The 26,062-nt window shown below is 43.6% G+C and overlaps 1 protein-coding gene across 4 annotated transcripts in view; it reads right to left on the reverse strand.

Moving 5' to 3' along the window:
* Positions 1-8,112: 8,112 nt before the first annotated feature.
* Positions 8,113-26,062, reverse strand: part of slc8a1a (solute carrier family 8 member 1a) — a 129,197-nt gene continuing 111,247 nt past the window's right edge. For all 4 annotated transcript variants that reach the window (XM_023791618.2, XM_023791614.2, XM_023791615.2 and 1 more), the window contains 2 exons: positions 21,029-21,304; positions 8,113-13,755 (listed from right to left, as the gene is read on the reverse strand). In XM_023791618.2, the coding sequence (XP_023647386.1) occupies positions 13,379-13,755; positions 21,029-21,304 (653 nt within the window). In that variant the 3' untranslated portion in view covers positions 8,113-13,378. The remainder of the gene's footprint in view (positions 13,756-21,028; positions 21,305-26,062) is intronic.

Raw genomic sequence — 26,062 nt, forward strand, 5'->3', positions numbered from 1 at the left:
TTCTACTGCAGCGGGCAAGCGGCTGTGGAAAATGGATGGAGTGATTATTCCAGAGCATTTCTGGGAGCCATTAGCCATCAGTTATCGAGTAGCCGGTGACACTGAAGTAAAGGGAAAATTGAGATATTGCAGAAAAGAGATATCACCAGTGCTTTACGGACTGCTGCCTCAAGAAAGAGAGAGAGAGAGAGAGAGAGATCTGTCCATTTGGGTGTTTCTCTGCCCCGTAAATGGACCCATGTAAAACGAGGGATTACTGCAGTGCAGCTCCATTTCTCTGACATATTATGGGGCACATACAGAGTGAACCAAACTACAGGTGTTTCTCAATACCAAGAATGTGACGATCATACATGTGATATTGACAAGGGCGGTCTTGCTAATGTGCCTCCCAAGAACAAACTTGGGGTGCAATGAATCATGGGATTGGTCTCGTGGTGAGGATGCAATCGATGGGTCCTTGATATTTTGCGCAGGGCAAGAACAACATCCAGGGATTTTTATCATCCTCTGTACTTCTCTTCCTGAGTATTTCAAATTGGTCTTCAGCAAAGGAAGATGATGTCAAATGGGTACATGAGAATACAAGTATGATTAAGTGCGGTTATTGTGCACATACAAAGATAAAAAATACATATTTGAATTGACACAAGAAATGTTGAAACTGACTTGCTGTTTCATTTTTACTTTTTTGCTGTTGTGAAAATCTAAAATGTTACTGAGCCACGTACACCTCTGACAAGAATGCCCAGTGCTGTCTCTCTCTCTCTCTCTCTCTCTCACACACACACACACACACACACACACGCACACACAAAGTAAGATTCCTGTCTTGACTGAGCTGCATGATGGTGGGAGCAGGAGTGAGTCGATGCAAGTCCATGTGAATCTATGCGAGTGTATGTGAGTCTGTTTGAGTCTATGTGAGTATGCGACTCTAGATGAGTATATGAGAATCTGTGCGCGTCTTTGTGAATCCCCTCACAGACCTGGGAATGGATTCAAATTTGGCGGGCTGCTAGCCAGACTCTGCAGTATTACACATGTCACATGTAAAATTGATCTTCCTGGCTGATATATGTGTAATGGCGGATAAGTAAAGGCGGCCTGTCTCTTTAAATGTAAACATCCGGGTATCGGAATGCAGTTTTAAGTAAAGTGAGTGATCATTGTCAATGAAGAAGCACAGATGTGCTGCAAAACTTGTGGAGCAGCACTAAAGATGATACTGACCTCCACACAGAGGTCAATGCACGCATACACACAGCCAAAAGCATGCATACACACACACACAGCCAAAAACATACATACACACAGCCAAAAGCATGCATACACACACACACAGCCAAAAACATACATAAACACAGCCAAAAGCATGCATACACACACACACAGCCAAAAACATACATACACACAGCCAAAAGCATGCATACACACACACACAGCCAAAAGCATGCATACACACACAGCCAAAAACATACATACACACAGCCAAAAGCATGCATACACACACACACAGCCAAAAGCATGCATACACACACACAGCCAAAAACATACACACACACAGCCAAAAGCATGCATGCACACACACACAGCCAAAAGCATGCATGCACACACAGCCAAAAGCATGCATACACACAGCCAAAAGCATGCATACACACACAGCCAAAAGCATGCATACACACAGCCAAAAGCATACATACACACACACACAGCCAAAAGCATGCATACACACAGCCAAAAGCATACATACACACACACACAGCCAAAAGCATGCATACACACAGCCAAAAGCATGCATACACACACACACAGCCAAAAGCATGCATACACACACAGCCAAAAACATACATACACACAGCCAAAAGCATGCATACACACACACACAGCCAAAAGCATGCATACACACACACAGCCAAAAACATACACACACACACAGCCAAAAGCATGCATGCACACACAGCCAAAAGCATGCATACACACAGCCAAAAGCATGCATACACACACAGCCAAAAGCATGCATACACACAGCCAAAAGCATACATACACACACACACAGCCAAAAGCATGCATACACACAGCCAAAAGCATACATACACACACACACAGCCAAAAGCATGCATACACACAGCCAAAAGCATACATACACACACACACACAGCCAAAAGCATACATACACACACACACACAGCCAAAAGCATGCATACACACACAGCCAAAAGCATGCATACACACACAGCCAAAAGCATGCATACAGACAGCCAAAAGCATGCATACACACACAGCCAAAAGCATGCATACACACAGCCAAAAGCATGCATACACATACACACACACACAGCCAAAAGCATGCATACACACAGCCAAAAGCATGCATACACACACACACAGCCAAAAGCATGCATACACACACAGCCAAAAACATACATACACACAGCCAAAAGCATGCATACACACACACACAGCCAAAAGCATGCATACACACACACAGCCAAAAACATACACACACACACAGCCAAAAGCATGCATGCACACACAGCCAAAAGCATGCATACACACAGCCAAAAGCATGCATACACACACAGCCAAAAGCATGCATACACACAGCCAAAAGCATACATACACACACACACAGCCAAAAGCATGCATACACACAGCCAAAAGCATACATACACACACACACAGCCAAAAGCATGCATACACACAGCCAAAAGCATGCATACACACACACACAGCCAAAAGCATGCATACACACACAGCCAAAAACATACATACACACAGCCAAAAGCATGCATACACACACACACAGCCAAAAGCATGCATACACACACACAGCCAAAAACATACACACACACACAGCCAAAAGCATGCATGCACACACAGCCAAAAGCATGCATACACACAGCCAAAAGCATGCATACACACACAGCCAAAAGCATGCATACACACAGCCAAAAGCATACATACACACACACACAGCCAAAAGCATGCATACACACAGCCAAAAGCATACATACACACACACACAGCCAAAAGCATGCATACACACAGCCAAAAGCATACATACACACACACACACAGCCAAAAGCATACATACACACACACACACAGCCAAAAGCATGCATACACACACAGCCAAAAGCATGCATACACACACAGCCAAAAGCATGCATACAGACAGCCAAAAGCATGCATACACACACAGCCAAAAGCATGCATACACACAGCCAAAAGCATGCATACACAGACACACACACACAACCAAAAGCATGCATACACACTTAGCTCCACAAACAGACACACATACACACACACAGACAGACACATACACACACTTCAGGCAGCCTCTGATAAGCACGGAGCCTTCAAGGCTGAATAATTCATGATAGCCTCTGGGGTCACAGGCAGCTTCAGAGCTCATTTCCAGGTCATCAGATACCATGAAAGGCCCCTGAAGGACTCCGGGCTGCAGTAGCATGCGACACGCTGAGAGACGAGCGGCCTGGCTCGCGATGGGACCAGCGCCACCTTCCTCATTTCGGGGGCGGCAGGAAGCTGCCACTGAGAGCAAAGGCAGCATCGCTGTAGGTGCATGGCTAGGGGGCACTGTTGCTGCAAGTCATGGAAAAGATGCAGCATTGTATGTGTGGGAAACAAGAGCAAGCGGTTCTCATATCATCTCTACCATCCAGCATCTCCAAAGGATAGTGTGGACCTTTATCTTAGCAAGCAGAAAGAATCTGGTTCACAGAAACAAAGTATCCATGAAGCTCTCATTAACTTATATTAGGGTTTATAAAACCTGCAGCACACAAGGAAGCCAATGTTTTTTTTTTCCTCTAATTTATCTCCTCTCAATTACTGTGGGGCACCCAGCCCCACCGAGCAGCACAGCCATTACAGAGACATTCCTCGCATCCCTGTGGCTTCTCAACAACAGGATGACCAGGAGACTTTGCACCAAAACTATATTCAACATTTCATGCTAAATTTTCTTTCCTCAACGCTGTATATGTCATGCTATTGCGGTGCTTAGTGACATTATCAGTACCTTATGTGACTTGTGATCAGGTGGCCGTCGGTTCAAATCCCATTGTTCCCTTGAGCCAGGCTCTTAACCCCAAATGCCCCAGGGACTGGCTGAGCCAACCTTCTCAATTGTGTACTGCTTTGGATTAATAAATGAGTCTGATAAATAATTGAATATAAATGGTTTATGGTGACTATGTACAGCTTTACATCGACTTGTGTTCGCATTTGGGACCAGGACCACCAGCCGCAAGTCAATTTGGTCGTATCTCGTTATTGTAGCTGCCCATCACATAAACATTACTGTAAACATACTGTATTATATTATAGTTAGATATGACAATGGGTCATTATACGGCTGGCAGTGCTGCCCATTCAACTGCACCTGTTACACTAAGCGATACACCTGCTAACGTCTGACTGCGTTCACTTTCAGGTGTCTCTCCATCAATGTTTATTATTTACTGTGGAATTTGGACGTAAATGCATGCAGGACATGTAAACGTAGACACTGTCCATTCCTGCAGTCGCCAGAATGCAAACAAATGTGATGAACAGATGAACAGGCACCAGTAACACCAATAGGTGGCAGCACTTGAACATGAACGTAGTGACAGGGAGGCTGATTTATGCATCTGTGCATCAGAAGTCTTACCTCCACAACACGGCCAAATATCGCAGCTTCCTCCATGACTCGCCGTGTTAAAATGCCGGCAGATGGATTATGGATTTGCTGGCTCAAAGGAGTTGTGACCCCCCCCCAGACGCTGGTATTTGTGATGGTTTTCGGGGACTTTCTGGAATGTTCTCTGAATTCAAGCACAGGAAATGGCGGGACACGTAAATCCATCAACCCGTTGCGTAACTGCACAGGCAAAGAGCTGCTGAAAGAAGGCGTTCATGGAGCATGAGTGATGTCACCTTACCATATCGTAGAGATCTGTCGGTAACTTCTTTAATGAAGTTGTGCAGAGATATGACAGTAAGTTTTCACCAAGGACAAGAACAGGCAACCTATGCAAGTCAAGGCATTTAATACACTGTGGAATTCAAAGGTCCCTTGTATGACACATGCTAATAAGATCAAATGGACACAGCGTGTAACACACATTATATGCCTCAAAAAGGATCAGAGCTTTATCAAAGGCTATCCATCCATCCATCCATTTTTTTTCACTCGCTCTTTTGCACCCCCTAATGAAATAGTGCCCAAAGGCGATCGCCTATGTCACCTATAGAGTGAGCCAGCCATGGATTTAAAAGCTCTTTATCCTCTGCAGCCTATATACGTTTTCAGGGATAGTCACTCCTCACAGAGAGCCTCGCAGCTACCGGACATCAGACTGTCACTAGATTAACAGCCCCTGGCGGGCATGGGGTGAATTGGCACAGGCCAGTTTTGGAGCAAGGCAGGAGGCAGACGTGCTGACGTTTGTGAGGCCTTCAGCTCCTGCTCCCGACTGGGAGAATAAACGACCACATAGCGGCGGCAGTGAAATCCTAGAGGGTGCATGCGATTGCTTTGCGTTGCTGCCTGATCTCGGCCTTGTTCAGGGAGCCGGCTGGGAGGTAAACACTAAATCATGTGCACTGTTTGTAAAAGCAAGTGGAAGTCTTTCTGAATCCACAGCTCAGAGTTTATAAAGGCTGTCCGTACATCACCTGCTGCCAAACTGTTCGCTCGAGTCGAGTGGCTGGTTAAACACGTTTAAAGCCTTGCCCACATTATATCTGCATTACTTATGCATTATTAACTTTTTGGTGACCCTCCTTCCCTGCAGCATTGATGTCCCCTCCCTACAGGGTGACACGTCAGCAGGAACAGGGGGTATTGGCTGAATGGAGAGTCCCTCTGCCTGCAGGGGTCCAAGCCCACCCCTGACCCTGTCCTGGGGTGAGTGGCCCTGGTGATGGAGGGCAGGGATTGGCTCTGGTGGTTAGTTAAGTTGCCACCTCTTAGAAAAAGCCCTGGCATTTCCCCAAGCAGAACCACTCTGAACCGGGCTGGATAATGTCCTGTGAGGACCAAGCCCTCATTTAGCATAGTGCTAACAAGCTGATGGTAAGTAACAGCCAGGACTGCTTTGAAGGCAAGGTGTGATTCACAAATTGAACTACCCACACTGCGAAATTAGTAGGACTACTGCATTTCCATGGGTCACCATTAAATAATGATGATGGTCATTATTATGATTATTACAATTTATTTTTCCCTCCAGCTGCACAATTTCCATAAGAAAATGCAAGCGCTAGGTTAACACCAAAGACCATCTTCTCAGCACCAAATTTGTTTGTTGGGCCATAACCTTGTTAAATTACCATGTTTATGCGCATCTTCACCGCAGTCTGCATTGTACAGGTCGTCGCCGAGTTATGACCACGATCGGCTCCAAGTGACTGGTCGGAGATTTGGTCATCGGCCTTTTATTTTATTTTATATGCAAAAATTATCATGTGTATAGTGTACAGTATAATAAAATTATATCAGCTTTAAGTCATATTGTTTGGTGTTTTTAATAATTTTATTACCATTTTCTTAGTTCACTGCTTTTGGCAGTCGACACAGCTGTGGCCCCAGATCTGCAGTCTCAGGATGGTCGTAAAGTCGATCAGTCGTAAAGTCGATGGCCACCTGTATTGCCACTATACAGCTTTGCTCAATTGTTTTTTTCTTGAAAAAGCAAAAAATGATGCAAACAGTCAAAAACATTTTGTTGTTTAAAATGTCATGACGGAGTGATTATGGCTCTTCACCCGTATAATATGCTCCCCATTGCTTATTTTATGTCCTTGATTGACTTTCGTTGGATGAGCACCAAAGGCGTGTTTATCTCCATCTAAACGTTACAGCAGACTGACTTCTGACAGCAATGTTGATTGCTGCTAGGAAAAAGCCGACAAACACAAGGAGAAGAAATCCAGCTAACAAGGAGGAAATTACCCCCTTTCAGACTAGATGGTTTTATAATTTTTAAAGAAATTTCAGCTGTGGTAGAGACAGGCTCATGTGCAAGACACACTGTGTCTTAAATAAAACAAAGCCAAAATGTGTATGTTGGAAATGTCACTGCAGTTTTATTTGTCATTAAGAAACAGCCAAATTTTAGTATCCTCTGTTTAAGACAAAACATTCTTCTTTAAAATGCCAGTGTAAAGGAGGGCTGCTTACCTTTCATTGTGTCATTATTATCTGTCAGACTATGTGGCGCTTTTTCCCATCTTGGCCCGTATTACAAGGCAGATTCCAATCAAAACATGTTGCATTTTTCTGTTTCCCACAATTTTGGCCTGTTTCAGTTGGCTGCTGATTTTTTTCAGCTGTGCAATTAAGCAATTAGGATGTTACACATTCATGTAATTTTGCGGCATCCATTAGCAGCACACGGCGCCCCCGGGTGGGTTTAGGGAGCACAAACAAAACAATCAAGATGAACAAAATAAAGTGCGGTACGTAAAAACATCTTGCAGTTTGTGTCAGGCCGCATATAAAACAAAACAAAGGGGCCCTTATTAATCCTTTGACTTTCTTACTTCTGTCACTCTCCTGAGTCACTAAGATAATTTGCTGTCACATTTGAAATAAGTGCATGGAATTTTTTGTTTTTCCATCCATTTTCTGTACCCACTTGTCCTATTCAAAGTAGTGGGGGTCCAGGAGCTCGGGGACTACGGGCACAAGACAGGAAACAATGTAGGATGAGGCACCAACACATCACAAGGCACACACACACCATTCACTCACACACCATTCACTCACATACAGTATGCACACCTACGCGCAATTTGGTAACTCCAGTTCACCTTAGCATGATTTTGGAAGCTGGGGTGAAACCACAATACCTTTAAGAAACCCCACAATGACACAGGGGGAAATATGCAAACTCCGGTCACAAGTAGCCATGATGGAGACTGGAACCCTGGTCCCAGAGGCGTGAGGCAACAGTGTTAACCACAAGTATTATGTTCTGAAATAATGATAAAATATTTTAAAAAGTGGAGGACGTCATTAATATACATGACTGTTGAGCAGTTATTTCACATTAACATATATACAGAGTTATATATAAAGGAGTCGTTCCCGTATTGAAATCCAGAAAAAATATTAATTTAATTCCCGACAGGTTTCACCATTGCAGCAAATTGAATTTCCTAGAGGAGACAGGTCAATTCTCCCCTGGAACATGCGACACAATAACGGAAAGCACATCAATTATACATGTTTCGAAGCACTGCAATAATCTGCACAACATTACAGTCAGGGATTAAAATTTTATGGGTTTACTTATAGAGGTTTTAACTTTGCATTAAAGAAAAATTGCTCTTTTTTCATATCAAGCAGGGACACGATCAGCAAAATTCTTATTGTGCATACATGAGCTTCTAATTAAAGGATTATTTATATTTCTAGCTATGGTTTATTCATAGCTTGGCATTAAAAATTTGTTTTGCTAATTTATGTCAGCTATTAATCATGAATTAGCTGCATCTGGGAAACATGAGTACCATTTTGTAATTACAACACAGAATTAAATAAAAGTCTAGTATTTATTTATTTTTTAAATGTACTGATAAGACTTAAAGGTACTGGATATGAATGAATAAAATAACTGTGACCAGCATTTTAAATTGGAATTTTTGGGACATTTCTACTCATTTCCACATAATCTCTTTTGCATTTAAAGGTACAATTTATCTTTGGTTATATTCATCCACAGAAATGATCAAGGGATGGGGACTGTCTGACAAGGCAAAAACATGGACCGCCTGGGGTCTCCGAGAACCAGATTGAGAAACACTGGTTTAGGGTCACTGATTTAACCAGTGTCCTGGCCAGGGTGTATTCCAGCCTTGTGCCCTATCCTGACTCGCTCTCCAGCTGTAACAGTGTTAGCAACTATTTTTTTGGGAAACATAAGAGGTGAGAAGATGCACAGATGATTAAATTAGCACCATGTTTTTGGAGACACAAGCACAGGAGAACATGCAAATACACACACACAGTGGGATTCAAACGCCCATTCCTGGAGGTGTGAGAGCTCAGTGTTACCCACTGAGCAAACCAAACCCCCATAGCAAAGCCACTCTGAACTGTCAGCATAATTATTACCCACTCGCTTCCAGCCGTTTGAACCATGCTAATGCTGGATTTAATTGCCTAGCTCATTAACAATTCAGAAATGTGCTTGGCTATCATTTGTTTGGCTTCAGACTTGCTTGCCAGATTGCTGCATATTTCATTTACATTTTATGGTAATTATTAAACAGTGTTGAATTGCTGATGAAATACTGCTGTCGATGTATGGAACGTGTGCTTAACGTGTACCTAGTTATTATTGCATATAAACAGCAACATATCAAGCTAGTAATAAGAAAACAGCTACTTCTATGTAATTCTCCATTTGTGCCAACAGGTGGTGCGGTGCTTACTATATTTGGCAGGGGGGCAGCAATTTTACTGTTGTACTGCTATTGCAGGCAAAAGAGCATGTATTGTAGCTCATTAGCATAAAAGGTCAAAGCCAAATGAGTATTATGGGATAAATGGATGTATACTAATGAAACAGAACTGTCCATTTACAGAGAGCTGTATTCACCTGGTGCTAAGGATAGGCTTCTCCAATTTCCTGTAAAATGATTTGAGCAATATTATCTCTTGCCTGATTCGCAGTTTGTTTCTCTTTGGCCTGCTTCCCTGCTTATTGAAAGAGACCTCCCAAAGGCATTTTTTTGTACTTCTGTATTTTTTTTTTGCAATAGGGTATCCCAAACTTTATTTCAGTGTCAAGTGTACCATGTATAGCAATCACAGTTTGTGTGCAACACAATGACAAAAAATTAAAACAAAACAAAATAAACAACTTAAAAGAACAATGCAGGATAACACAGAGCACTCAGTCTGGAAACAGACCTTCCCATCCAACCCCAAAAAGTAGAAAAACCAAAACACCCTGAACAACAGGAGTCGGTCTGAGCAGCAGGATGCAGTGTTATTTATAAATAAATTTTTGCCTGTCCCCGCTTCTCGTTCCGTCCGTCAGAATGCACGTTCACCCACACCAGGAAGAGGTCATCTTTGTCAACACTGCAGTGTAGCACTGTGCGGGATTCATCATTTAGGTGTGGCTGATATCAACGAAGAACAACTGCAAATAGGTTACGTTACAGTTACAGTAGTCATATAGCTTCAGTAGGACTCTGTTGGGGTCATTGCTGCCTAACATGTGTTAATTAATATTGTAACATCAGTTTCGGCCCCAACAGCAGTAAAATTGTGTCACAAACAATCACAACCCCATACCAGGAGCTGGGCACGCAGGCTGGCTGCTTCTGTTCTACTTAAACATCAGGTCATACTCTTACACGTACAGCTATCCTGCACCTACAGTGGCAAGTCAGCAAGAGTGAAAAGACGTATTACTATAAAACACACACGCAAAAGGAGAAAGCATCTCGGGCAGGACTTTTCGAAGAAAAAGGGCAATACTTGTTTATCTTGTATTGACAAGGGTTCTGAAATAAATATGCAGAAATCTACATTTATATAGTGGAGGCTAATATTGCAATCTGACAGCACTGTACACTATATACAAGTTGTGTTTGTAAATGACGTCAGTACCAATCGATATATATGGCTCCCTCTGACTCTGATATAAAATTAAGTCTGCAAGCAAAGTATTATTTTATTCTAAACACCAGCCGAACTCTAACCGTTCCGGTATGTTTCCTTCTAATACAAGACCACCAGATATTGCCTTTTTAAAACTTTAAATGTGTAAGTCGACATGAAAAGAGCACTTTCAGATATAACGCTTCAGGGTATAAAAACACTCATATAATCTATGGCACATCTACAGAGCTGAGTGTCATTGGACAGTGACAAGTGGATACTGCTGTCTATATACAGGCGTGTTTTCATTCATGCACAGTGTTTACACAAACCACATTAACATTCCCAAAAATGGGCATAGCCTGGTCGACGAGGGAGAGGGGGCTGCAAAGCCGGGGGGCTGGGGGGATTCCTTCATGGTGATGGATGTGGGCCGTAAGGCTGTCATTTCACACGTTGCCGTTAGGCCCCTCCGCCCTGATTTCAAAGGGTCGAGCCTCAGTCTTTAACAGAGCCATGGGGAAGACTGCAGCATGCAGAGTCCTCCCTCATTGCTCTCAGATCAGTCACCAGTGCAGTGTTTCCCTTTAGTTTGGGCCAGAAAAGCTGGCTCAGTTATCGACCTCAGCGAAGCAACTGTATGCGTTAGATACACTGAGACGAAGCGGAAAGAAACACGATACAAAACAAACTCAGCTGGATGAACTACGGCGGCCATGCTTATTGACCTGCCTAGTTAAGCTACAGAAACCATAAACTCTCTTTCCAGTAAAAAGATCGAGAGAGTTGCACAAGAATCAATGATTTTTAAGTAAATGACAGTGAAACACTCACTGCTTTTATTAATAAACTTCAATAGGTTAAAAAAAAAACAATTGGCTGCTCTGGTTCGGTGTCCTTTTCCACTATAAATATACCCTTTGGCAAAATATTTAGGCCACTTATTTTTACTCTATTCCATTATCCTCTTGGCAGAAGTTTAGATGTAAAATTAAAGTTACAATGACATAAAAAAAAAAAAAACTTCAGTATACGTATTCTTAAGCCAGGTTGACAAGAAATGTGAAGAATATATTTTACATATTTCTAAATGGAATTTTAATATAAAATGGAAAAGAAATCAGTAAGAAATCTATACTAACAACTTCTCAGTAGTCAAAAAGAGTTTAACCATCAAGTAAATGTACAGCGGCCATCAAATCACTTTGCTGTGTAGTGTGTTTCAAACATTTGTTACAGCTTCAGGCTGTTGTCTTTGATATGACAGTGTTTTAATCAAACCAGAAACCAACCAGAAATGTTACCTTGTCGTAACCTGCTGTTGTATTTGTAGTAGACAGAGATTCTGCCATAAACAAATAGTCACGCCATACGATAAGTGTGGACAGCAAGGCTACATGAGATTGTATATTGCATATATAAATATATACACAATGCATGACTGGCCTTCATGTTACAAGATGCAAGAAACAAGTTCAATAGCGTTTCCAAACCCGGTCCTAGGGGACCCCCAGACGGTCCACATTGTTGCTCCCTCTCAGCTCTCAGTAGGAGCAAAAACGTGGACTGTTAGGGGTTCCATGAGGACCGGATTGGGAAACACTGGAATATAGTAATACCCAGCACTGAGTCACTCAAAGGATGTGCCAAAAGTAAGCTTCCTGTTGTTGGCACTGCACTTCACACACTGGCATGGCCAAGCCGGATAGCTAGACAAGCTCATGCTGAACATTGCAGCGTAAATCCAGCGGGCAGAGAATGCACGGCAAATAACCCCCTGGCTTCAAGCGGGACGATCAAGTGGCTTCAAAGGGTATGAGATGACCACAGAGAGACCAGTTTCCACTGGGTAACTGCAAATTGCGCTTTCCCAATTCTGCTAAATAACACAGCCACATGGCAGCTGTCATGCTACTGGAAAGCCAGTCCTAAGGTTGATAATATGGTAAAATACAGTTTTCCTATATTCTACAGTACTTAAATGCTAAACACTGACCATGACAATGCGGGTGACATCTTTGCAGAGTTTTCTTTGTCCATTGGCACAAAATTAGTGTAAAAATTATTAACAATAAGCTTTAAAACAGTATTATATTTTATGCTGTTTCGTGTTTTTTCTTGTTTAATATGTAGATTTTATTCTGATTTAGAACGCCAAAGGGAACATGTTAATTATACTGAGCAAGACATTGTAAGATGTTGAGCAAAGAATATAATGAAAAGTGATTTTGCCGGTTTCAGAAGAGATATTGATCACATTTTCCAGTGACAGCGTCTTGTGTATTGAGTTTGGGGCTGCCTGCCATCTGTTTTTTAACGATTCAAAGCAAATGACATGTTTTGTTATTTTTGAAAACTTTTCCGATATTTTGAAGCAACACAAACACACGCTAATAGTACCATTGTTGTTAAGTAACGGTTTCTCATCAACCATAGTTTACTATCAAAAAGTAAAGTAAAGTAAAGTCCCCCTCCAATACTAATATATAAAAAATTCCTTAATCTGACGTGAAGCTGCAGGATTAGGAATTGCATGTATTCCCAATCTTGCCAAAAGAAGGTGAAAATTATGGCTGAAAATGTTCATCAGCTTAGATGAAGTGGATTTTAAAGTTGCAAAGAGAAGGATAAAAGGATAGGAAGGCTGTTTCTTTTCCTTTTCTGCATGTACTGGTGTGAAGCTCGACCACCCACTTTACCACCCACCCCTCGTGCCCCCTTAAAGCCTAGGGAGGGGCTGCTTCAGAAGCCCTTGACGTGGCAATAAGCCTCCAGGGAGGAGAAGAGGATGTAGATGAGCCACAGGCCGAAGAACAAGAGGGTGGTGAGCACCTTGGGAGTCCGCGGCCCCCCCAGCTCACCGCCAATCTCTGGCCGGCGCCGGTACAGCAGCACGGCCACGCAAATGAAGGCGAAGATGGTGAAGAGGGTGACAGAGAAGGCCAGCGTGCCCGGGTCCACGCGGAAGGATTGGCCCTTGCTGTTGTGGTAGATGGCGGCAATGGACCAGGCCACACCGATGCCCAGGAACACATTTACCGCATTGCTGCCGGTGACATTGCCGATGGAGGCATCAGCATACTGGTCCTGGATGGCGGCCACCTTACTGGCGAAAGTGTCTGGAGAGGGAGGAGGGGGAAATGGGTGGGGGGGGGGGCACCCAAGTCAACATCAGTTACATAATATGAGCACTTTGGTGTTACGCTTTGTCGCTTATGTTGAAATTACCATATCTGTAATGTCTAACTAAATCAAATCAAATGAAAAATTAGCTTGAAATTTTCTCCTATGGTGACTGGTCTAAAGATGATAAAAACACCCATTTGGCATCAGCTTCATAGTAGAAATTCAAGTTCTAATGAAAGCGAACCAATAACATTAAATGGAGCCACAGATTGCATTATTTGGCGTATTACACAGATTCTATTAAGTAAGATATAATACAATAAGGAAAAGCTGCAGAGGAAAACAGTTCCAAACCTGCCCATTTGTTAAACAATATAAAATGCAATTTAATATTTATCATTGAGCTCTGTGTACATCTTGGGTCAGTCCAAACCTGTACTCAACATATCGATTTTCAAGAGCTGTTTCAGGGTTGCCAACCCTCATGCATCCAGCATAACACTCACGCTTTCAGACTCTCACGGTCACGCAAGAAATCTTATGGCAAATCTATATTATTCCATTATAAACCTAAAATTAAGTACATCAAAAGTGTTGGGATAGTTTGCAAACCCTACAGACTGTATACAAGGTAACAAAACTGTTACGTACATGTACATGCATGTGCAGACTTGTCTCAAATTGAAAATCCCATGCCAGCCAGCTGACCAAAGCTGGCCAATCTGATCTATAGTGCTGTTTGGCTGTTTATCTATTAAAATGACTGACTGACAAAAGCATGCGTACATATACACATTTTGGTGTTGGCTTAGATGACCACTGCATGTTACCTGCACATTAGCAGGCTTTTTATCTGCACCCACACACCTTGTTGCAGCTGCGGATTATCAAAATCATGCACTTTGTCTTCCTCCCCAGCCACCTCATGAACTCAGAGTCACACTGGAAAACCCAGCGTGTGCCTAACAGCCAATTAAAGGCCCAAGGTGGAATAATTCACCTACAGTGCTGCAGAGTGTGACAGCAAAGATGGAGAAGGCTGCACAATCCCAGGATCACCGGAGTCTGGGTTCTCCTGATTCACATACTGTTTTCCCCTCAGTTGCACAAAACACATTATTTATTGCATTATTTATTTTTTTCCAACCATTATCAGAACAGAGTCTGGAAGTTGGTACATGACTGGCATGTAACATCTAGTTCACATTTTATTAATGGACTGAGCAATTTCTGTGGGGGATTTCAGGCATCCAATCGGAATCCTTGCCCTGAGGGGCCCTATCTAGTCTGGCCCTGATTCTTGCTGTTTTAATCCACTTGATCAATCTCCTGCCCTTTCCCAGGACTCCTCATTGCCCGTACGGAGCCACAGTGATAACCATCCATGTGGGCTGAGTGAGTGCTGTAGCTGTTCGTGGCACAAATTGACAAATATTAGTCTGCAAAAAACAGGCATTTAACTGCAAAGCTGTTTCACATTATCATGGGTCTTATTACCAATAAAATTTTAATAACCAATGAACTGGCCTCTTTTTAAAACTCCCGTTCTCCTCGGACCCTGATGCCCAATCAGAAAGCCTGTTCCTGGCATCCGTGTTTGTTTTCCCTTGTTTCCCTTGAGATGACACCCAAATGGCATTTTGTTTTACTTCCATCTCTATTCCTGCTCCCAAGTAAGAATCTCACTCCACCCTCCACCCCCCACCCCTGTACCATGGCTTCTGCTCACTGTCTTGCCCATGGTCTTCTGCCATAGTCATGAATAACTCTTCTTGTTTAGATTGTTGGTAGAGTGAGAGGACAATCCAATGTCATACTGTACTTCCTGAAAGGTATTTATGTTTAGTGTGAGTAATTTGGCATCACAAAACTATAAAATCCCTCCCTCCTTGAAATTAGTTCACCTCAAATGAAACGGTACATTACATCAAGTTTGCGTGACACATTTTTGTGGAGCTCAAAGATTAGCTAAACATAGACCTTTCATACTCTATCACAGAAAATCTCTGCATACTTTGCAGTTACAGGAAACTGGACACCTCAGAATTATTTGAAGATCTGGACATACAGTAAGGGTCATTGTTGACATGCTCAGCATATTCCAGAAATGTTGTCTTTGAACCCAAGGACATGTTCTCCAAGCTGGAAAAGAAACCTGGGCTGACTTGAAGTCATTAGTGATTCTAAAATAAGAGCCAAAAAAGACATCCTGCAACATTCTCATGGAACAATCAAGCCTGTCGGGCTGATGCAATAATCTCCACACCTTCTCCTTGGCTTGCAATCAATGTTGATCCTCATGTATCCAAATCCTCGGAATCCTTGGACGGAAGATCATCTACTGTGTGAGTTCATCTGGGAAACGGGTGGATGGCATTTGATCCCCTTCATGATCAAAAGCACCGTGATTGGTTTAAAGTCTGGCCTTTCTTAGGACGAGTGCAACTGTCCTGGATTTGTGTGTCCTGGAGCTGAATCTGGCCAGTAACAGTGACAATCTCAGGCCCAGATGTTTACTGGACTGAAGCTTTCAGGAGATAGCTAAACTAATGCCCAGCAGAAGGAGAAAACAGAGGAGTCTAACAGCACTTAAAACAATTGCTGCTTTTTCCAGAATGTTCTGCAGATTCACCTAGAAAAACACATGACTCACCCACCTCCAATAAAAACCCTACCGCTATGGCCACCACCGTGTCCTGCTGCGGAGGTCAAACTCACCATTTCATATTACCATATTCATTTTGTATTTTATTAATTTTAAAGTATTTATTATAGAATCCTCCCCCCGTGCAGATATGACATTAACTAAAATGCTGAAAATGTTTTTAGAAACAGGAAGGAACAAACCATCCCTAAACCACAAACCATAACGACACTATCCTTTATGCATCTAGACAATCTTATGTGTTTATCTGTGAGCGAAAATCCATACCAATTTATCAAACCGACGGACCATTACAGAAACCATATTAGTTCTGAATTTCCATCATCTTCCAGACACTTATCCTGAGAGTCACGTGGAGCCCATTGCAGGCAGCACAGGACGGGCCTAAATGGAGTACCACCCACCACAGAACACACAAGCTATGAGCTTTTTAGGAATTAACTGTGTATTTATGGATTATGGCAGTAAATAGGAAGAACCCAACCTAAATAATGACACGGAGAAAACATGCTACACAACAAACAGAGATGGGATTTGAACCTACAACCACCGCAGCGGGATGCAACAGCACTGAGCGGCTGCACCACCTCATTTATATTTACTCTAAACTCCTATAATAAAGGACCATTATAACCTGAATAATTTTTTAACCTGCACTATAAATATTATTTTCCATTCACCAAATTAAACAACAGGAATACATGACACAAACTAAGAGGAGTCCCTGTACCAGTGGCCATTGCAGTAAGTTAAGATTTAACCTGGAGACTACTTCAGATTTCTGTAAGGGCAGGTCAGACCGGGAAGAGGAGCCTTGACTGAGTGTGTGCTGTGAAGCCAGCCAAGACCCTTCCTGTTTTTGGATGTTTAAAAGCAAAAGCCAGTTATACGATATATGTGGGATATGTTAGGATATGTGGGCCGTTGATTGCAAACTAAATTTGTTAATTCGCTCCCACAAAAAAGTAAATGTCCTAACAAATTCATTCAAGACCATGTTGCAAAAATGAGTACACCCCACTGAAAGTCTTAGGAGCAAAGCATAATTTTAGACTACAAAATTCTAATTAACAAGATATAAACCACAGGTGAGCCTAATTATTAATTAAACAGGCATTTTGACTATAAAAGGGCATTAATTAACAAAGAAACCCCTTCCCATTCCATGCTGTCGGCGATGGCACCACATGGAACGGAAAAGTCACAAGACCTGGGAAAGACAATAATTTCTTTACACAAGAAAGGTGGAGACTACAAGAAGATCAGCAAAGCTGCACCTATCAGTCAAAATACTGTAGCAAAAATGATACAAAAATTTAAGAAAGATGGAACCGCAATCGTCTCACAGAGATGTCCAGGCCGTCCACAGAAGTTACAGTACCACCTTGACCATAGCTGTCAAGTCTCCCGTTTTGGCTGGGAAACTACCGTATTTTACCCCTCTTTCCCGCCGTCCTCCCGTATTAGTATTTTCCCGTAAATCTCCCGTATTATAATATCATTTAAAAAATAATATAGATTTGCCATAAGATTTCTTGCGTGACCGTGAGAGTCTGCCTCTCCAAACTGAACTGTCAGTAGCCTTGTGGGAACTGCCACCTGCAGTAGACTGCAGGTCATTTACAACATTAACCAGGTCATAAATGCAGAGGTTTAAATGGCAATGCTGTGTGCCAAAAACAACATTACTTTCACCTTCTGTGACGACTTCAACAAGGATACAAAGTCTGCAACAAATCTGTATAATAAGTCATTAGTGAATGCCAGAGAGCCACATGAGTGAACATGAGAAATTAAAAGAAAATGTGTAATGAAAATAAAATGTAAATGTCAAGTGGTTATTTTCGATTTCTTGTACACCTGTCTTAAAATGTAAGAGATACTGGAGCTTGGTTGGGGTGGTGGGGTGGCTCACGACAGGTGCAGGAAAATTTCCCTTATTTTCAAATACAAAACTTGACAGGTATGACCTTGACGGAAGTGTCTTCTAATGAGAAGGGTTGAAGAAAATCACTATGCAAGTTCACTGTAGTTTGGTAAAGAAGGTGAAAGACAAACTGGGGTGACTGTTTCCCATGACACAATAGGATGTACACCGCAGAGGAATGGCATGCATGGGTGTCGTTCACGAAGGAAGCCTCTCCTAAAGCCCACACACAAAAAGCCCGTCTAGAATTTGCCAGGGCCCATGCTGAAAGAGATAAAGACTACTGAGACTCTATACTCTGAAGTGACGAGACCAAGGTAAATGTTTCTGGAACTGATGGCTTCAAAACTGTATGGCAACACAAAGGTGAGGAGTACAAAGATGATTGCATGGTGCCTACAGTGAAACATGGTGGCGGCAGGGTCCTTATGTGGGGCTGCATGGGTGTTACTGGTGTCTGGGAGCTGCATTTCATTGATGGTATCATGAATTCACAGAGGTACTGCTCTATATTGAAAGAGAAGATGCTACCATCACTCCATGCCCTTGGTCATCGTGCACTTTTCCAACATGACAATGATCCAAAACACACAGCTAAGGCCACTGTTGCATTTCTGAAGAAGAACAGGGTGAAAGTTATTCAGTGGCCAAGTATGTCTCCTGATCTGAACCCAATTGGACGTCTATGGGGAATTCTGAAGAGTGTCACTCTCCATCCAGCATCCAGGCTCTAAAAGAAATTATTCTTGAAGACTGGAAAAAAACAGATGTTGCAATATGTCGCCAACTTGTTCATTCCATGCATAGAAGACTTGGTGCTGTCCTTAAAAATCATGGGGATCATACAAAATACTAGATGTAGTAGTTTTTGTTGTGGGACGTATTCATTTTTGCATCACCTGATTTGAGTTGAAGATTTTGTAATCTAAGTTATATTTTTAACCTTACTTTCATGTTCATTAGTTAAGCAAATGTTCTATAAAACTCTTCTTGTCTTTTGGAAATTGTTCTTGTCCTTGTGTCCATTCTGCTTAGCCCACCAGTACCCTTCAGCTGCCTCTGGAGTCCCACAGGCCAAAAATTCTTGATAGAACTCCTTCTTCAGCTTGACGGCATCCCTCACCACTGGTGTCCACCAGTAGGTTCGGGGATTGCCGCCGCGACAGACACCGACCACCTTACGGCCACAGCTCCGGACAGCCGCCTCCACAATGGAGGCACGGAACATGGCCCATTCGGACTCAATGTCCCCCGCCTCCCCCAGGACATGGGAGAAGTTCTGCCAGCGGTAGAAGCTCCTCCTGACAGGGGATTCCGCCAGGTGTTCCCAGCAGACCCTCACTATATGCTTAAGCCTGCCAGGCCTGGCCGGCTTCCTCCCCCATCAGCAGAGCCAACCCACCACCAGGTAGTGATCAGTTGACAACTCCACCCCTCTCTTCACCTGAGTGTCCAAGACATGCAGCCGCAAGTCTGATGACACGACTACAAAGTTGATCATGGAACTGTGGCCTAGGGTGTCCTGGTGCCAAGTGCACATATGGACACCCTTATGCTTGAACATGGTGTTCATTATGGACAATCCGTGATGAGCACAGAAGTCCAATACCAAAACACTGCTCGGGTTCAAATCAGCGGGCCATTCCTCCCAGTCACCCCACTCCAGGTCTCACTGTCATTGCCCATGTGAGCATTGAAGTCCCCCAGCAGAACAAGAGAGTTCCCAGGAGGAGTGCTCTCCAACACCCCTTCCAAGGACTCCAAAAAGGGTTGGTATTCTGAACTGCCGCTGGGCGCATAAGCGCAAACAACAGTCAGGACCCGTCCCCCCACCCAAAGGCAAAGGGAGGCTACCCTCTCATCCACTGCGGTAAACCCCAATGTACAGGCACCCAGCCAGGGGGCAATAAGTATACCCACCCCAGCTCGGTGCCTTTCCCCGAGAGCAACTCCAGAGTGGAGGAGAGTCCAACCCCCCTCAAGGAGACTGGTTCCAGAGCCCAAGCCGTGCATTGAGGTGAGCCCGACTATATCTAGTCAGAACTTCACAACTTCGTGCAGCAGCTCAGGCTCCTTCCCCGTCAGAGAGGTTATATTCCATGTCCCTAGAGCTAGCTTCTGCAGCCGAGGATAGGACCACTAAGGTCCCTGCCTTTGGCTACTGCCCAACTCTCACTGTGCCCCACCCCTATGACCCGTCCTATGAGAGGTGAGCGCATTGGAGGGGGGACCCACGTGCCTTGTTCAGGCTGTGCCTGACCAGGCCCCATGGGTGCAGGCCTGGCCACCAGGTGCTCGCCATCAGGCCCCACCACGATAAAGTGTTGGCTAAAGGAGAGGTGTTGTAAAAAAGTGTTATAGAAATAAAATTGGATTAAATTGAACTGAATTGAATATAGGGCAGCACAAAATTATGGGTGCCTGTTTCAGATTTGGATCTATTACATAACAGCATAGGACATTATTGGGGTAGCATAAAATTGTGGGCGAGGATTTCAAATGTAGATCTATTACTTAGTTGACCGTTATCCCATGTGCAATCCCCCCAGGTAGGATATTCTGATGGATGACAAAACCCCTGTTCCAGTGTGTTGACCGCAAGTGCGAGCGAAGGCAGAATATGAACATCTAGCCATCATGATGGACACCAGGCTGGGGGGGGGGGGCTTCTCACCAGGAACGGACGTCCCCAGGGCAACGAAGACCACGGCGGTGACGGAGTCCTTCAGGCCGATGGTGCAGCCAAAATGTGAGGCCAGGTCACCAATGAAGGCTGTCAGCAGGCCGATCATGAGGATGGACACCACGAAGCAAGCCCAGCCATTCCAGTAGTCCGTAGGCGGCACGAAGGCAAACAGGACCTTCCAGAATACGGTCAGGAAGTGCGCGACGTAGTCAAAGCAGGAGGGCAGCTTCTCCTCGCCACATTCTTCGTCGTCATCATCTTCCCCTGAAGGCCAGAGGACAGAAGCAGCATATCAGCTGGATTCAACAGCTGTACGATATATCCCACCGCCCCAACCCACCCCAACATGGCTACGCCAAAGCATATAACGCTGGGTCACTGCAGCACTGAGAGATATCACCTAAAAAGAAAATAATTAATGAAACAATGTAACAATTTCCAAGGCAATAAGCTATTACACACTTACATCCAAAGCTACATACTACTGAGAAAGCAGGATCACATGCCTCCCACAAGAAAAATCAACTGGATGACATTTTGCTGTGTATTTGGGTCCAGAAAATCCAGACAAAGAGAATTGGGATGGAGCTTCCGTTTGACTTGGTGAATAAAGACCCTTCCAGGCTGGTATCGTCACTGAAACTACTGACTGGGCCGGACGTACCAAGCTGTTTGTGCTTCTTATGGTCTGTGACCTCTGTCACCCAGCTTCTACAGCAGGGCTGCCAACCTTGGTCTACTGGCTGGCCTGAGGTTCTCAATTCAAGACTAATCAGCACTCCCATTTACATGCATGTAACAGTTTAATTATCTTGTTAATAGTCTGTAGGGTTTGTAAACAGGCCCAATGCTTTTGATGTAGCCAATTTTAGGTTTATAATGGAGTAATATCCTCCTGAGACCCCACCCATACATTTATGTCCATTGTAGTGAACATTTTTGTTTTGACATCTTCTCACTGATGTAAGGAAATGTATTTATTCCTGTTGTACACTAAAGAGGATATGCTGTGAAATTAAAAATAAATTTGAAAAAATCTAAATTGTAAGATGTCTTATTTCCTCCAAAGACAAATAACCTAAAATTGAAGGACACTTTTTTCCTTGGGTCTCAGGAGGATATACAGTAGATTTGCCGTAAGATATCTAGTGTGAGCTTGAGAGTCTGAGAGTGTGAGTGTCACGCCAGGCGTGTGATAGTTGGCAGCCCCGCTACAGGATTATCTGAACATGACTTCTACTTCACAGTCACTGCAGTCTTCTTATAGATACTGTACCTCCCTGAAATTAGCAATGAAATCTGACTGGGATTTATCCAAACTGAAATCTATATATTATTATACTATATTATTATATTGGTACTTTGTTGATCCCCATGGGGAAATTGTTTTTATGCATTCCTCAACTTGCTCTTGTAGAGTAAGCTGTCCATGAAGGGCTGCCACCCGTAGTGGGCACACAGGCTTAGCCCACTGAGCCACATGTAGCAAAAATAAATCCATTGTCATCAAGAACACAAAACAAACTCATAAAGTTTAATGCTGCAGCTCGAATATTTAGATAATCTAAACTTCACTGAAAAAATGTACAGCTACAGATTATTAAAACATTTTAAAATAGTAGAATCTCAGAACATAATTTTTTATTAAGGCTGTCATTATTCTTAATTGCGATTAATTGCATAAATTGAGTTCATAAATTGATATATTGATCATTATTTAGGCCATAACATATAGGCTAGGTGTGTAGTAGGCTATACCATCTAGAATTGCATTGCAATTTGATCACATATTCAATCACATTATACAGTACTTTGCTGAAAATACACTGCAATTATGTTCAACTCCAGACAAACATGCAGGAAATGTATCTGAACAGATTATTGCTGAGTGCCCATGCAGACCCCAATCCACCATTGAAAGCACACAGAATGGGCAGGCAAGTGTCAGAAGTAGACCCTAAGCTCTTGGAGCAAATGAAGAAAGTTGCCTGGTCCAATGGTACCCACTTTTCTGTTATATCATGTGGATCGCTGGTTATGTTTTGAGGATCTGTGAAACCCATTCGACCAACAAGTCTGATTCACGGCTATGTAGCCCTATATATGTAGCTCTATTCTCAGCAGGGCTCCATGGACTGTGTTTAGGGACACATTACTCTCGTGATGATGTGGCTCATAAAACATCAGAACATAACCACCTGCCTAATATGCTGCTGGTCTTCTGTGTGCCGCATGGATTTAAGAAGACCTTTTAAAGTGTCCTGTGGTATTTGGCACCAAAGTGCAGCAGATCCTTAAAGTCCCCTAAGTTGTGAGGTGGAGCCCCTGTGAATCACACTGGCTGTTCCAACAGATCTGAGAGATGCTCAGTAGGATTCGGATCTGGGGACTATAGTGAACAGGGTGACTCTTCATCATGTTCTGCAAAGCAAACTGGAATAGCTCGTGCAGTGTGGCAGGGCATATTATGCTGCTGAAAGAGGCCACTGCCATCGGGGAGTACCGCTGCCATGAAGGGGTGTACATGGTGTGCAAGGATGTTGCAGTTGGTGTAATGTGTCAAAGTTCCCTCACATGAAAGACTGGAGGCATGGTTTCCTAGCAGAACATTACTCAGAGTGTCACTCCCTTCACCAGCTTCGCATAGTGCATCCTCGTGCCATCTCTTCTCTGAGAAACCAGCACATATGTAGCCGTCTGTCCACATGATGTAAATGGGAAACAGGACTCATTGGACCAGGTGACCTTCTTCCACTGGTATAAGGTCCAATGCCAATGATCACGTGCCCAAGGCAGGCTCTTTTGCTGGTGGAGGGGGTCAGCATGGGCACTCTGATGAGTCTATGGCTACGCAGCAGCATAAGCAGCAGGGTGCAATGCCCTGTGTGTCGTGACACAGTCATTTCTTGCGCAGCATTAACATTTTCCACCAGTCATGCCACAGGAGCCCTGCTGTCTCTCCGTACCAGATGGGACCTTGAGAATCTGTTGCCTGTTTGTGGTTTGTCCCTCCTCGGAACTCTGTCAGTTCACTGCCGCTGGCCTGGAGCACCATGCAAGCCTTGCCGTTTAATACCCAGGACTGACCAAGACAATTTGTTCTTTGTCAGAGTCACTCAGATCTTATGCTTGTCCATTTCTCCCGCATCCAACTCGTTAAAGTGCTCTTATTGTTTTGGTTCTTCAGGGTGTCTGTGAGTGTGGCCCATCACATTGTGGGGACCAAATGGACAGACGCTCCGGGGACCTCAGGAGGACTCTGTGCTGTGTGTCAGTGGTGTAGTGAAACACTGGGCGTGGCTATCTGCTTGTGCACAGTCAAAGTACGCGTCTGCATTTTACCTCCAGTTAATGCAGAGCATAACTGTGGCTTTGCGATGGCTGTGTTCCTAGTGCTTTAGCTGTCTACCAATGGCTCGCTTATATCATAATGCCATTTACGGAAAGTCCATTTAGGACTTGCCAAACTGGCCATTGAAATCTTCCTTTATGCTCCTGTATTATGACTTTGCTCCACCACACCGTATGTACTTCACATCCATTTATATGCTATCAGCCCTGCTCATTTGCACCCCCATCAATGGGGGGGGGGGGGGAGGGGGGGGTTGGGGGATGAGCGGCACTCATAGGCTTTCTGTGATTCCATATAAATCACAGTTAGTTTGCTCTGGGTCTCTGCAGTGGCCTGAGCTGGAGTCTCTCAGCAACATACTTAGAAAGACAATCACAGGAGTATGGAAAACCCAGGGCGATTACTGAGATAGCCCAAGTGCATTTATCTCCAAGTGCAGATACAGTAGCTACTCAATATCAAATAGACATTTTAACATCACACCATTTTCTTATGCTTGGCTGCCGTGCACATGGTTATGAAACCTTTTGGCCATTTATACAGGCACATTGGAATGCTTTCTGTTTCACATATGCCATCTCACTCTCCATTGAGACATAGAAGAAAGCGAAGATTGGGGTTGGCTATTTATCTGATTACCCTGCAGCATTTTTCAGATCATAAGAGCCTTGCTGATGGGCCCAGAGGAGACGTTCGGAATTTGCTGAAAACGGGATTTGAACTAGCAAACTTCCGATTGCAGGAAAAGAGGCTCAGTCTCAAAGTCTCAAACTGGCCACAAAGATCATGACCTGTCAAAAGTGGGACTTGAAGCTACACCTCCAGGGAAGCCAGAGGCCATGAAGGCAGCACCTTAGATGCTCGGCCACCCCAACCCCAAGGAGACGCAGTTTCCTTTCTGAGAGAGGGCAGGTGGCATATTCACCGTGATTAACCTGGGGTCATCTCTTTCACACTGACTTACATGCTCCATCCAGTAACCTGTTTGTATACTGTATATGATGTAAATACTGAGGCATACAGCAGACCATGTGAGGAGCATGACATTCACAGTGAGATCAGCACTCACTACAGAGAAAGGCAGATGGCCTGCTCTGCTCGCTGGACAAACCCCTGTGCACCTAGATTAAATCAGCAGGTCATTACAGAAACAAATCAGGACATAAACTCATTTGTGGTGGGGCTGTAATAAGCTCTTTGGCCTTGGGCCATCACAAATGCAGAGCGTACAACTTAGCAGACTGTCCTGCTGGAAGTATTTACTACTGTGTGGTATTTTGAACTGAGAATTCAATGGACTCACAATTTTTCTGAGGGAAAATCTAATTGCCATTTGGTTTATGATACATTTTGATATGGGTCTGTCACTGTTCCCCACAATACTGCAAACATCATACGGACCAGATAATTACACACGATTGTTATAAATAACTTGTTTGTTAACTGCTAACTATTGTTGGCTCTAGGGGTGGTAGGGGTGAGGCGTGCTGGACGTAAAACATGGCCAGCCAAGGGGTCAATTATAGGGCGGCATGTGATCAGAAAATGCGAACGTTAGGGGTCATATGAGAGGCCTGGCTTGAAAAAATGTAGTTTATTTTTAGAAATGGACAAATTCTAGCATTTCTGGGAACCCCTGCTCTAGAAAACATGCATATTAAGAATTTTAA

Source organism: Paramormyrops kingsleyae, chromosome 20 (assembly GCF_048594095.1).
Source record: "Paramormyrops kingsleyae isolate MSU_618 chromosome 20, PKINGS_0.4, whole genome shotgun sequence".
NCBI lineage: Eukaryota > Metazoa > Chordata > Actinopteri > Osteoglossiformes > Mormyridae > Paramormyrops > Paramormyrops kingsleyae.